Genomic DNA, 15032 nt, shown 5'->3' with positions numbered 1-15032 from the left:
ACTTTTCATCACTTATTATTGTTATTAATTCCATTTGATTTGAAAGGAACAGGGCACCCGGCCCCTACGGGCTACGGGTAAATTTGAAAAAGACAAAAAAAAAAAAAAAAAAAAAAAGCATTTGCCAAAAGAATATTTTATTTGTTTTTAAAATAATCATGGCAAATACAACTAATATGAGTTTTTTGGGATGGACAATAATATCTAAATTTGTTTTCGTACGTTTTTTTTAAAGATAAAAATATCAATCAATTTTCCACTGTATTGCTAATTTGCTATTGCAACGAAAACTAATTACAATCGTGAAAGAGAGGGGTGGAGCGTCGGTGGCCATTATTTCGTTTGCCATATTTGCTATTTGATTTGATACTCCGGATTTTTTTTATTTCATTTATATATTAAAAAAAAAATACTCCGTATTTTCTTACAATTCAGTTATATATTTTTAAATTAATAACAAATATAATATAATTAAGTTTAAAATTGATGATGAACAGATACTACATTTTATTAGAGTCGGTAGTACTCAAAAAAGTTTAAAATTGATGATTTTTCAAGATCGATCCCATAATAAAATCAAGTAAAAATATAAATAGAACGAAGAAAAATAAGATGAGAAGGGAATTTCAAAATTGAATTAATGAAGATAGAAGTTACAATACTAAAAGGAATAGATAACGTAACCTGCTCCTATCTAATAGCCTAGTCTAAGTCAAACAGACTAGCACCACATAAAATAATAAACCTATTACAATAGAAATAACATAAGAATAATTAACATTACTAACACACCCCCTCAAGCTCAAGGTGGGTGCAAGACAACATTGAGCTTGCCTCGGAGAGCAGTGAAGCGTGGTCCCGGTAATGGTTTGGTGAGGATGTCTGCAAGTTGATCTTTAGTGGACACAAAATTGACAATAAATTCCCCGGAGGCGACTTTGTCACGTACAAAATGGTAGTCGATCTCAACATGCTTCGTCCTGACGTGGAAGACGGGGTTGACGCAGAGATATGTGGCACCTAAATTTTCACACCATAGAGTGGATGGTTGACCGGAGTGTAACCCAAGCTCACGAAGAAGAGATACCACCCAAGTGACCTCTATTGCGACATCGGCTAAGGCTTTGTATTCAGCCTCAGTGGACGAACGAGCAACGGTGCGCTGCTTCTGCGAGAGCCAAGAGATGAGGTTGTCGCCCAAGAAAACAGCATACCCACTAGTGCTCTTCCTGTCTACCGGACAGCCGGCCCAGTCGGAATCTGAGAAGGCATGAATAGTCGTGGACGCAGAAGAGGAGATACGCAACCCATAGTCCAAAGTCCCTTTGACATACCGCACAACCCGCTTGACAAGCACCCAATGCTCATCCGTAAGTGAGTGCATGAAATGACAGAGGCGATTGACGGCGTAAGACAAGTCAGGGCGAGTGATAGTCAGATACTGTAGGGCCCCAATGATGCGTCGATACTGAGTCGGATTTTCATGCGGTTGAGACGATGTACTGACGGCTTGGGACACGGCAGCTGGGGTTGTTAGGGGATTACAATCTGTCATCCCAGCCCGGTTGAGAATATCACCCATGTACCGTCTCTGTGATAGAAGAAGGCCTCCGTCTACTCGCAGCGTTTCTGTACCAAGAAAAAAACTTGGTGTCCCGAGGTCCTGGATCTTGAACGCTACAGAAGACGTTTGAGCATGACGTCGAGCAGCGCCGAATCATTGCCTATCATAATAATGTCGTCGACGTAGACGAGGAAGAAGACCCGAGATTCTCCTGATGTGTAGTGGAACAGAAAGACGTCGGTTTTGGATGGTAGAAAACCTGCAGAAACCAAGAAATCATGTAGTCTCTTGAACCAAGCCCGGGGGGCCTGTTTGAGACCATACAGAGAGCGCTGAAGATGGCAGACATAGTCCGGATGTGTGGGGTCCTCATACCCCGGTGGTTGTTTCATATACACTATTTCAGCGAGATGGCCGTTTAAAAAGGCGTTGTGTACGTCTAACTGCTGTAGCGTCCAGTCTTTGGACACAGCAAGGGAAAAGAGTAGTCGGACCATAGTCGGCTTGACTACCGGGCTGAAGGTGTCAAAGAAATCTTCCCCGACGACTTGATTGAAGCCTTTCGCTACAAGCCGTGCTTTGTAGCGCTCAACTAACCCATCAGCAGTGCGCTTGGTGCGGTAGACCCATTTGCACCCAATCACATTCATGTCTGGATGTGGTGGTACTAGCCTCCAAGTACTGTTATGCAGCAACGCATTGAACTCTTGGTCCATGGCATCGCGCCACTGTGAGTGGCCCACAACTTGCGAGTAACATGTTGGGTCAGTATTGGCAGTTAAGGCCTGAAACTGCTCATTTGTGCCCTGAGTCATGTGACGTAGGCGCATGACATGGCCACGGTCTTGAGGCACTGGCTTGCGAGGACCACATTTTCTAGCCCGTACGTCTGTGTGGGACCCTCAATGGCCAGCGGTGCGAGTTCTTGAAGTTGCGGAGTGAGCCCTGGAGGGGGCGGAACAGGTTCAAGAGGCAGGGTCGGATGTGTCACAACTGACCCGGATGCCCAAGGCATAGACTGATCAGGCTACTTTGGTGTGTCCTGCATTATTAAGTCTGAAAAAGGGAAAATAGACTCGTCAAACCGGACATGGCGACAGATATAAATTTTTCCACTTGCTGGGTCCAGACATCTATAACCCCTATAAGACGGTGGGTAACCTAGGAAGACACATGGGGTTGAGCGATACTCTATCTTGTGCCTATTGTAAGGGCGCAGATATGGGTAACACTTACACCCGAAGACATGAAGAAAATTGTAAGGTGGAGGTGTTTTATATAGACGGTAATATGGACTCTGAAACTGTAATGATGACGAAGGTAGGTAATTTATGAGGGTTGTGGCTGTTTCGAAGGCATAATCCCAATATTCAAGGGGTACTGAGCCTTCGGCAAGGAGAGCGAGCCCGGTTTCAACTATGTGTCTGTTCTGGCGCTCAACCCTGCCGTTTTGTTCATGGGTGTAGGCGCAGGATTGCCTGTGGCTAATGCCAAGAGTTTGGAATATTTTGTGTAGTTTTTGATATTCACCCCCTAGGTCTGATTGGATTGATTTGATAGAACGCTCAAACTGGCGTTCTACCGCGACCCGAAACAATTCAAAAGCTTTATAAATATATGATTTCACCCGTAAGGGATAAAACCAGCAGAAACGAGTACAATCATCGACGAATAAAAGAAAATAGCGAAAACCACAACTAGAAAGAACCGGGGTCGGGCCCCAGATGTCCGTATACAACAAGTCCAGTACATTATCACTAGATTTCAACACCCTATCTAAAGGAAAACGAGAGGCTTTCCCGAGATGACACGTGGTGCACGAACTCGTGGACTTGGACTTATTCCGATCAACCGGACAGAATTGCAACACTTTATTGAGAACTTGACTGTGAGGATGGCCCAATCTGCGATGCCACTTCACGGGAGTGGTACGGGAAGTAATGAAAGCAAAAGGAGACTACGGTAACGGGAGCTTATACAAACCGCCAGAAGTGGGTCCCTTAAGTAGAATTGCCCGAGTTATCGAATCCTTCACAACGAAACAATTTTTATGAAATTCAAAGAAAACATTATTTTCGTTAGTAAGTCTTTGAACTGATAACAACGGGACAGACAAATTTAGCACATGTAACACATTTGACATACGTAACAATTTAGACTTAGAAGGAATAGATGTGGACCCAACATGCGAAATATTTAAACCCGTACCATTACCGACTCGGAGCACGTCCCCGCCATTGTAGTCCACGGATTGCGTCATCGTGGAGGCGTCCGGCGTAGCATGAGCCGACGCCCCCGTGTCCGGGAACCAACCGCCGATCGACACCACCTCATCGCCGGAGACCACAAAGTTCGCCGAGTGTCCATTCGTGGGTAGCTGCGTGGTGTATATTTTATAGCAATAAACTGTCGAGTGACTGTTCGCCCGACAGATCTGACATTGAAGTTGCCCGCCACCACGTCCGCCACGGCCTCGTCCGCCCCGATCGCCACGACCACGGCCCTGGTTGTTGGAGCCGTGTCGACCACCGGACGAGCCATCAGAGGACCGGTTTCTGCCGTGGCCTGCATACATCGCTGTCGGAGGACCGCCACCTGCAGTGCCGCCAACGATCGCCGTCGGGAGTTCATCGGAGTAGATGAACTCCTATGTCTGTAAAAAGTCAGCGAGTTGGGGAAGAGAGACCGGATTACCATTCACTGTAAGAGAGGCCGCCATGGATCTAAACTCCGGCCGGTGCCCTCTGAAGACCCACAAGTTCTGCTCATCGAGTGATAGAGGACGGTCGGCGAGCGCTAGAGCTTCGACGAGGAGCTGCGCTTGGCCGATGTAGTCCGCCGGTGAGAAGTTCCCTTGTCGCAGCGACTGGAACTGCCCAAGAAGATTGAGGCAGCGAGTGCGCTTACTAGACCTCAAGGCGGCAGTGATGGAGTCCCAGACCTCCTTCGCCGTGTTCCGGCCGACCGCAAGGTGTAACACCTCGTCGGACATAGAGGAGACGAGAAGCGACACGATGGATTGGTCCTGCTTCACCAATAACCTGTACGCCGGATTCGGGACTTGCCCGGTGGTTGCCACGCCGGATGCAGATTCACCGGAAGGGGAGGAGGCGATGGTCGCTGGTGGACATTCGATCTCGCCGTTGACGTACCCGAGTAACTCTTGACCCTTAAGGAACGGGACGAGCTGTGTATGCCAAAATAGGTAATTCCTGGAGGTTAATTTAATCGACACAAAGTGGTGTGTCGATGAGAGGGGATTGGAAGTGGTAGCCGATGGTGGGGCAGTGGTGGTGATAGTTCGTTCAGAAGAGTTAGTCGACATTTTGGGTGGTGGAGAGAAAACAAGAGGATCTAACCTAAAGCTGAACTGATACCAGATGAGAAGGGAATTTCAAAATTGAATTACTAAAGATAGAAGTTACAATACTAAAAGGAATAGATAACGTAACCTGCTCCTATCTAATAACCTAGTCTAACTCAAACAGACTAGCACCACATAAAATAATAAACTTATTACAATAGAAATAACATAAGAATAATTAACATTACTAAAAAATAAGAACAATATTAATTGAATGCTAGGCTTGTATAATAATATTATTAACAACTAGACTTACAAATAAATACGGAGTAAATAATAAAGACGCTCAACATGGGTCCAAACCCAAGTAAAGTGTGTCAAGTCCTGACTTGGGGTTCAAGTCCTAAGGGCACACTTCTTGTAAGATTCAAACACTACTGTAATGACTAGGTCAGAGAGTAAATAATAAAGAGGAGAGAGAGAGAGAGGTGGGTGCGGGTGGGGGATGAGAGGGGCAAGGGCACCCTTTTATAGTGTCTCTCCCTTAATAGGGAGTTTTTGACGCCTTCTTTGGACCTATTGAACTTCATTCTTTGTGTGTGAGCCCAATAGGGAGTTTCTGTGGTTTTCTTGTGTGTAAACCTATTGGACTACCTTCTCTAGGCAAATTTTATGTGGACCATAAATACAAGCTAAGGTATATTTTTAATATACTAAAAGTACATTATTTGTGTACTGAATGTACATTATTTGATAGTATACAAAATAATGTACTTTCAGTACTCAAATAATGTATTTTAAGTACTCAAATAATGTACTTAACATGAATACAAGTTACATTTTTAATATACTAAAAGTACATTATTTGATACTAGTATACAAAATAATGTACTTTGCATGAATACAAGATACACTTTTAATATACTAAAAGTACATTATATGTGTACTGAATGTACATTATTTGACAGTATACAAAATAATGTACTTTCAATACTCAAATAATGTACTTTTTATTTGTGGTCTACAGAGCTGTGTTGACCATGGTCCGTAGAATAATGATCCCCTTCTTTGCATGCAGACCTAATATGAAATTTTTGATGCATTCCCTCTGTGCTAACCTATTAGACCACTATCCCTGTACGTGGGTCCAATAGGGATTTCTGCCGTCTTCCCTACATGTGGACCTATTCGACCACTTTCCCTACATGGGGGCTAAAAAGAAGTTTCTCCCGATTTCCTTGCGTGCAAACCATTTGGATCATCTTTCCTACATGTGGGCCTAATAGGGAGTTTCTGTTGCTTTCTTTGCGTGCGGACCTATTGGACTGCATTCCTTACATGTAGGGCTAATATGAGGTCTTTCCTATGTGCGGACTTATTATACGGCCTTCCCTACATACAGGCCTAATAGGGATATTGTATTGCATTTTCTACATGCGAACTTATTGGACTACCTTTCCTACACGCAGGTCAAATAGGGATTTTCTACCACCTTCATTGCATGTGGACCAATTGGATCATTTTCCCTACATGCGAGCCTAATAGGATTTTTTCATTTCTTCTCCCTTTTTTTCTTGTTTTTTTTTTATTCCTCGTTTTGTTGCCTTCCCTCCACCTAAGCACTAATCGATCAACTCTCTGTTGCCCTTGGATAATGTCTCTTCCTTCCTTCTTGGGAGATCCTGATAATGGTCTCGCAAGTCGCATCCCCTATTTTCTATATGTTCCTTCTTGCCATTTTTGTTCTAGTGGATGAAGTTTTCCAACTCCCCCAATTGTATTAGGAGTTTGATTTCCTTTTAGGGTGTGACACTCATCGGTGTACCCATATCACTTGTGAAATCGATAGTACTTAGACTTATTGATTTTGGGAAACTTCACGGTGGATGGTGGCGGTAACCACACCTTGTTGCACTCCTCAGAGTAGGCTAACACTTCCCTAGACTGCAATTAACGGTGTTAAATGTATTTATGTCGTGGGCATTGGCTGGAGTAACCTCGGAGGTCCCTTTGGGATCAGTGGTCATGCTCCTAGACCCTCTTGTTTCGTTCTGTGTGACTTCATGGGTTATTTTGACACTCTTCCATTTAGTTTGACGGGTTTCTTCATTTGGGGTCTTTTGGTTTACCCTTCTTCCTCTTGCCTTTTAGTTCAGTTCGCCTCTTCAACTTTGCCATATCGCTTAACCTTAGCCATCATGGCTAAGTAATTGGCTGTAGCCTTTCTCCTAAGACTTTTGTATATCTTATACCCTTAAGGGCCTCAATGAACATAGCAATGGCAAACCTATCATCCATCCCTCGTACTTCTACCGCTTTCACTTGCCACCAGGCTAAGAAATCGGCCGTAGTTTTGTCAAATTTTGTTGTTTAACGATAGCTAGGTAGCTGAAGTGATTCATAAACTTCCTTCTTCTCATGAAATGAGTAGTGAACTTAATTGTGAGATCATAAAAAGAGTCGATCGACCCCTCCAACTAAGTTTGTGAACCAGCATTGAGTTATTTTACTTAGAGTTTACAAAAAAAAAATAAATAGCTTGCACATGATTGTGTCAGTGGCCCACATTAGAATTATAAGTGTAAAAAAAGTTACACATAAAACTCAATTTTGGTTGACATTATTAGTTGTCAAAATTCTAAGTGTTATTAGGCTCTAGATCCAGTCGAGTCTTTGTTTCAGCACACTCTGCCTGGATCAGCGTCAGGATGCAGTTCAGAAAGGGAGAAACTCGTTCAAACATACAAGATTATTCAGACCTTATTTCTATGGTCTTTTAAATCATGTGGTGCAGCTTATCTTGAGGATTTCGTAGCTGCACATTTTCAGACCAAGAGGTTATCATTTTATTCTTATAAATAGCCTTTTTGGGTTTCTTATTATTTCGAAGATTGAAGGATTAAACTCTCCATATTATTCCTCAAATCCTCCACTGGCTTTTTCTATCAATATTCTCGTGTGGTGAAGGTTTCTCAACTGGTTCATGTCGTGGTGAAGATAGCCTGCACGTTGAGTCCATTGTGGTGATGAAGGATGCGCTAGAGTAGTAGTAGTTTATGTTGTAGTGTGTAATATACTCTCCCCTTGTACTCCTTGTTGATCATCTAGTGAATTGGGCTAACGTGAGTGGCCCCGCAGATGTAGGAGTGAGGCTCCGAGTTGCGTGAACATCTCTTGGTGTCTGGTTCCTTTTATATTTCTTGTAATTGTTCTTTATTCTGTCTAGCGTAGATCCTAAAGCTAGTCTAGGTTAACAATCAAATTAAAATTTAGAACGAACCATTTAGGTTATCACTTGCATTCAAGATCCACGTAGTTGATGATCAACCAGACAATATAATCGAAGTTCCTATCTTTGGACTTACGCTAGACCCTAAAACAAATAATCCAAAATCTCCTGACATTGTTCCAGCCGTACCTGATCCTGATCCAGTACCACCTTAAACAAACAGTGATCCAGAATCTGAGTCTAAACCAGAACCTAGAGAGGTTGATGTTCCTACCCGAATTCAAAAGCACCATCCAATTCAAAATAGCATTAGAGATCCCTCCTCTGGAGTCCGAACGAGGGGCAGGCCTAAACACGATTATCTTCAACTGGCTGAATATGCATGCTATACGTAAAAAATAGAACCCAAAACCGTAAAAGAAACTCTAATTGATGAACACTGGATCAAGGCCATGCAAGAAGATTTGGGTCAGTTTGAGCGAAATAAGGTATGAAATTTAGTACCAAAACCTGACGGTGTTAATGTTGTAGGTACCAAGTGGATATTTCGTAAAAAGACTGATTCAACTGGCAACATTGCATGCAATAAGGCAAGACTAGTTGCTCAAGGTTACTCCCAAATCGAAGGGATTGACTATGACGAGACGTTTGCTCCAGTAGCACGTTTGGAATCCATCCGGCTTCTCTTATCCATCGCTTGTGTGCTAAAAATCAAGTTATTCCAGATGGTCGTCAAAACGGCATTTTTGAGTGGGTATCTATCTGAAGTTATCTATGTAGCCCAGCCAAAAGGATTTGAAGATCCGCATCATCATGACTATGTTTACAAACTGGACAAGGCTCTGTACGACCTAAAACAAGCACCTAGGGCTTGGTACGAGAGACTGTCTCAGTATCTACTCCAGCATGGCTACAATCGAGGGGGAGTAGACAAAACCTTGTTCATCAAGAGGTCGGGTAAACATGTTACTATAGCCCAGGTATATGTTGATGACATTATTTTTGTCTCTACTCAGACAGGTGCTATAGATCAACTAGTCAAAGTCATGCAACAGGAATTTGAAATGAGTATAATTGGCAAACTAACCTACTTTCTAGGCTTACAGGTACATCAAACCAATGAAGTTATCTTCATATCTCAAGAAAAGTATGTCAAAAAATTGTTAACAAAATTTGGCTTAGAATCAGCTAAAGATGCCCGAACCCCCATATCAACATCTTCAAAGTTGATCAAAGATGAATCTGGTGTACCGGTTGATCCTACTCTATACAGGAGTATGATAGGAAGCCTACTTTACTTGATTGCAAGTCGTCCAGACATTATGCTAAGTCTTGGAATGTGTGCCAGATTACAAGCAGATCCGAAAGAGTCTCACCTCAAAGCTATCAAACAGATCATTAAAGAGTTAATACCTCCAATGTTCCTCCGAGTATTAGCAATTTACCAGCTGTGGTCATTCGAGTTTTAAATGACCTCTAATGGTCCTCCATGTTTTAAATGACCACGAGACTTCTTAAATAGACCACGGGTGGTTATTTTTTAAAACATGGAGGACAATTGGAGGTCATTTAAAACTCGGATGATCACAGTTGGTAAATCGCTAATACTCGGAGGACCATTGGAGGTAAATATGTGAAAGGTACACAAAATTATGGCATTTGGTTTTCGAATGATACTAACTTGAGTCTTCTAGGCTTCAGTGGCACAGACTGGGCTGGTAACGCTGATGATCGAAAAAGTACCTCCGGTGGCTGCTTCTTTATTGAGAAAAATTTAGTCGCATGACTAAGTAAAAAGCAGAATTCTATCTCATTAAGTACATCAGAATTCTCTAGCAAACCGTTGAATATCTTTAAGGAATTTTTCAGTGTATTGGGTGTTTTGACAATCTTTATTGGAGCATCTCTGAATGTTGAAATATCAGGTTGAAACATTGCTCCTGGCTGATTCTTGATCTAGTTCGTGTGCCTTAATAAATGTAAGCAAATATACTCAGTTGCTATGTTGTCTAATAAAAGATTATCAAAGTTTCTTTTAAGCCTACTAGTATATTTGTAATTATGTTTTGTCAACTAATTGCCAAACGGGGAGATTGCAAGTATATAAAAAAAAAATGTTATACATAAAATCCAATTTTGGTTGGCATTATTAGCTGTCAAAATTATCTAAGTGTTATTAGGTTCTGGATCCAGTTCAGTCTTTGTCTTAGCACATTCTGCCTAGATCAGCGTCAGGATGCAGTTCAAAAAAGGGAGAAACTCGTTCAAACATACAAGATTATTCAGACCCTATTTCTATGGTATTTTAAATCATGTGGTGCAACTTATCTTGAGGATTTGGTTGCTGCACATTAAACTCTACATATTATTCCTCAAATCCTCCTCTAGATTTTTCTATCAATATACCCGTGTGGTGAAGGTTTCTCAAATGGTTCATGTCGTGGTGAAGATAGACTGCACGACGAGTCAATTGTGGTGATGAAGGATGCGCTGGAGTAGTAGTAGTTTATGTTTTAGTGTGTAATGTTACTATCCCCTTGTACTCCTTATTGATCATCTAGTGGATTGAGTTGACGTGAGTGGCCCCGCAGACGCAGGAGTGAGGCTCCGAACTGCGTGAACATCTCTTGGTGTCTGGTTCCTTTTATATTTCTTGTAAGGCTAAAAACAACTAACTAAAACAACTCAAGGTACGTACTAGTACAAAAATAACTAACAATCCAACAGACTAACTAATAAACGATATCTCTAGGTGGTTCGCTCGTTATCATGCCCAATGCTCATGCAAGAGACACTTGTAAAAAAATGGAAAAGAAGAGAACAAAACAAAGAATACACAAATTCAGCATAAAGCTTGTAAGGTTCATCCACCCCGTAAAACATTTTTGCACATAGCACATATGAGCAGATAATTATCATATAATATAAACCCTTTAAATATTTTAATCTTTTCCTAGCAATAAATCATAATCATATAGAAACATAACTCAAATATGAAATACTCAGAATTTCCAACAATCATAATTTCTCAAAAATACTCATGATTTTTAATACCAAATCAGTATTTCTCACAATAGAAATTTTAGAAACCTTTCAAAAGTAATATATATTTTCCAACATGGAGAAACACCCATCTCAATGCAATGGGCAAGGTCTTGTTTTAGCAAGCCCTAGTGAATAGTAATCACCCTACTGAACACTACACAAAATCCCATTCAATCTTAAATAATGGGCATGGTCTTAATTATTTAAGCCCTAGTGAACAGTAATAACTCTACTGAACACTACGCAGAAATCCCATTTAAACCAACCACATAATGGGCAGGGTCTTATTCAATAAGCCCTACTGAACACTACGCAAAAATCACATTCGAGTCCATTGTGGTGATGAAGGATGCGCTGGAGTAGTAGTAGTTTATGTTGTAGTGTGTAATGTACTATCCCCTTGTACTCCTTGTTGATCATATAGTGGATTAGGCTGACATGAGTGGCCCCACAGACGTAGGAGTGAGGCTCCGAACTGCGTGAACATCTCTTGGTGTCTGGTTCCTTTTATATTTCTTGTACTTGTTCTTTATTCTGTCTAGCGTAGATCCTGAAGCTAGTCCAGATTAACAATCAAATTAAAATTTAGTATGTACCATTTAGATTATCACTTGCATTCAAGATCCACAATCTTTTTTCAAAAATCATGGTGGTATAGTAAGATATGGCGTGCTCTTAGGGGTCTCCGACCCTATTGAATTGCTTTATACTTGGCACTTTGCAGTTCATGGGGACGGGTTCTTCCATGATCCTCGTCGTGAAAGTATGTGTGATTGTGACCTTCAGGATCACATGTAGATCACCTTCCTCCTTCAACCGTACCACCAACTCCTCTATCATTTTTCTCATCTTGTTTTCCCATTCTTTAGGGATAACTATTCAGGCCTCCCTTTGCAAAATTAGAGATTTCCAACCCCCAAGGGCTGGGCCAATTGGCGCTCTCACCATTGTCTCGCCATGGGCATGTTATGGCTCATCCATAACGTGTCTCTTCCCATTAGCCCCATCCTCAACCTAGGGTCCCTTGCCCCGATACCGTAACCCTTCCATCATCGCCCTTCCCTCAGACTAAGGTGTGTTCGGCAGAGTGGGAGGCAGATTTGCTTAAGTCATGGGGCCAACGACCGCCTGCTATGTCTAGTCGACTGTGACCACCCCCCCCCCCCCATTATTGTTGGGCTACTCACACGCTGATAGCATTGGTAAACTCCCGAGAAATTCAAGTTAGTTTTTTTTGGGGTGTCATCTCTAACAGCCAAGTTGCCAGTTCAACCCTTAGCTTCTTCTAACCGAGAAATCAACCCTGGAGAACATGATTGCCTCCCTACTTGCCGAAAGAGACTTTCCTACATGCCTTAAGATTGTTCGCTTCTTATTCCATCCGTTGTTGTAAAAATCGGCCTAGGTGACGGCCTACGCACTAGACGCTCCTAGGCCGAGGCTAATTACCCCCTAGGCGGCCGACTGCCTAGGAGCCCAACTCAGCCGAGTTGGCGACGAACTTAGCCGAATTTGGCCAAATAACTGAGTTAACTCTGCCGAGTCGGCCTTTATATATATATATATATATATATATATATATATATATATATATATATATATATATATATATATATATATATATATATATATATTGGCGTCTGAAATTCATCTTCTTCTTGTTTTTTTATCTTCTTCTTTTTTTTTTTCCATAAATTTTGTTAAAACATTTTTAAATTTATTTTTGTTATTAAATTTTTAAAAATGTATGCAATATAAATGTAGTATTTAATTTTGATACCATATTATTTAAATTGAAATTTTATAATTATAAATTAATTTTAAGTTTGACGTGTTTAATTTAAAAAAATAAAAAAATAATTGTAATTATAATTTTTAGAATAATAATAAATAAAGAATGAATTAAAATACAGTGAAGTAAAATTGTAAGTGCATAAAAAATTAGGAAAAAATTTAAGACTAATGGGAAGAATGATTTTTTAGATCGAATCAGATAGTAGATGATGAAGTGGATATTAGGACTCATAAAAAATCTAGAGAAAAAATATTAAATTATTGTGATTGTTCTAAAAGAAAAGTACGAAAGGAGGAGATTAAGAGGCCATGAGCAATGAATGTCATGAATATGATGTGAGAGCATGTTGACAAATGTGGTATATATATATATATATATATATATATATATATATATATATATATATGCTTTAGTTGATTCCATCTTCAACTCCCCACGGTATTATGACCTTTTCCATGTGCACCTGTCAACACTGACCTCCACATTTGTCTAAAGTACTAAACCATCATTAATTTTTAAGAATTTTGTTTTTTCATATAGTCCTTTTTACATGTCAAGTAAGAAACTTGTCCGTCCGTTAAGAACCATTTTCACCATCTACTATTAAATCTTTCAGAACTTAAATTATAAGTTAAAAAATAGATATGCTTTTCAATTAAAATAATTTTCAGTTAGATCCCCAAATTACTCAATAAGATTCAATTTTGCTGATAATTTATTAAATTGATGTAATTATGTCAATTGATCAGTAAACTCAAGGTGATAACTAATAAAATGCTCTAATATGGATTCATTTTTAAAAAAGTAATTTAAAATACATTTTTATTCCACACTCATACTTTTGATGTAAACACTTTTTGTAAGATCTACAGGGTATGTAAGAAGGTATTATCATAACTTGACATGTAAGGGAGTAAAAGTTATGGAGTGGCAGACTAATAATTGAGACCATATGTAGTAATACTTATTTTTTATTTTATTTACAGTGACTTTTTATTAAATTGACATTTATATAGGTGAAGCATAAGTTAGCATCCTATAACATTGATGAATACTTTGAATTTAACGAGTATTATAGGATAAACATTCATACGAAGTATCATTCAATTTAGATAGACGTTTAAGTTACTTGCGAACTAAATAATAGGCATTTGAGACAACCTTCTTTCAAATAGAATCTTATAATAACTTAGTGTAAAATTCATCTAACTTAACATAATCAAATATTCAAAGAATTTTTATTTTTTTTGAAAAAAAAAAAGAAAAAAAAGAAAAAGAAAAAAGAGAGTAGATGAGTTAATTTGTAGAGGGGCATAAATGGGTTTGGAAAATAATACAAAATTACAAATACACCCTTCTTTTAAACCAATGTAGACCCACTTCATGAGTGAATGCTGTTGAAATTTATTGCTTACACTCAAAAGAACCGTTAGCATATAGTATAGGATATTAGGATTCCTCTTTAGTCCTTTTCTATGAGCTTGGCTAATTACCTAATTCATTAACAAATTTCAACTTTGGTTGAACTAATTAACAAGAAAAATACCAGTTGTTATATATATATATATATATATATATATATATATATATATATATATATATAATTTCACTCTGGTGTGAATATACGAATGCCTGATATCCGTCTACGTGTCCAGATCTAATGGATGAGAAACACTAATTTTTTAAAAAAATACGGTGGTATTTTCGTAAATAATTGAACATTGAAGTGCAAGTAAAATATATTACAAGTGCATGTAAAATGTATTATAGGTGCAAGTAAAATTTACATTGAGCATCAATACTAAGTGCACCTATAGTTATAAGTAGTTGTACCTAGGTGTATGAATGTTTGCGGGTGGTTTTCATGGGTACTACTACAGGCTGAACTTCTCGCAAGAACAAAAACGATGCCAAATAGAACGAACTCAGATCAATGAATGTTAACAAGACAAAATTATATGCACTTGCAGGCGAAAGTAGGTGCACTTGTAGGTGCACACGATCAATGAATGCAGGCAAAAACTATATGCACTTGCAGGCGAAAGTAAGTGCGCTTGTAGGTGAAAGTAGGGTGCACCCGATCAATGAATGCTGA

The 15032-nt window shown here is 39.7% G+C and overlaps 2 protein-coding genes across 2 annotated transcripts; both read right to left on the bottom strand.

The window, feature by feature from the left end:
* Positions 1 to 802: 802 nt before the first annotated feature.
* Positions 803 to 1582, bottom strand: LOC109156340 (uncharacterized mitochondrial protein AtMg00810-like). The gene has a single exon (XM_019304175.1). The coding sequence runs from the start codon at positions 1580 to 1582 to the stop codon at positions 803 to 805; it is 780 nt and encodes a 259-aa protein (XP_019159720.1).
* A 2629-nt stretch (positions 1583 to 4211) lies between these two features.
* Positions 4212 to 4889, bottom strand: LOC109156338. Its single transcript, XM_019304174.1, has one exon. The coding sequence runs from the start codon at positions 4887 to 4889 to the stop codon at positions 4212 to 4214; it is 678 nt and encodes a 225-aa protein (XP_019159719.1).
* Positions 4890 to 15032: the final 10143 nt, after the last annotated feature.

This window comes from Ipomoea nil, unplaced genomic scaffold, assembly GCF_001879475.1.
Source record: "Ipomoea nil cultivar Tokyo-kokei standard unplaced genomic scaffold, Asagao_1.1 scaffold2705, whole genome shotgun sequence".
Lineage (NCBI taxonomy): Eukaryota > Viridiplantae > Streptophyta > Magnoliopsida > Solanales > Convolvulaceae > Ipomoea > Ipomoea nil.
Note: the sequence above shows the minus strand (reverse complement) of the source record. Positions and strands in the feature narration are given on the sequence as shown.

Excerpts from the sequence above, each read along its gene's own strand:
- LOC109156340 (XM_019304175.1), bottom strand. The coding sequence starts at position 1,582 with ATGGGTGATATTCTCAACCGGGCTGGGATGACAGATTGTAATCCCCTA.
- LOC109156338 (XM_019304174.1), bottom strand. The coding sequence starts at position 4,889 with ATGTCGACTAACTCTTCTGAACGAACTATCACCACCACTGCCCCACCA.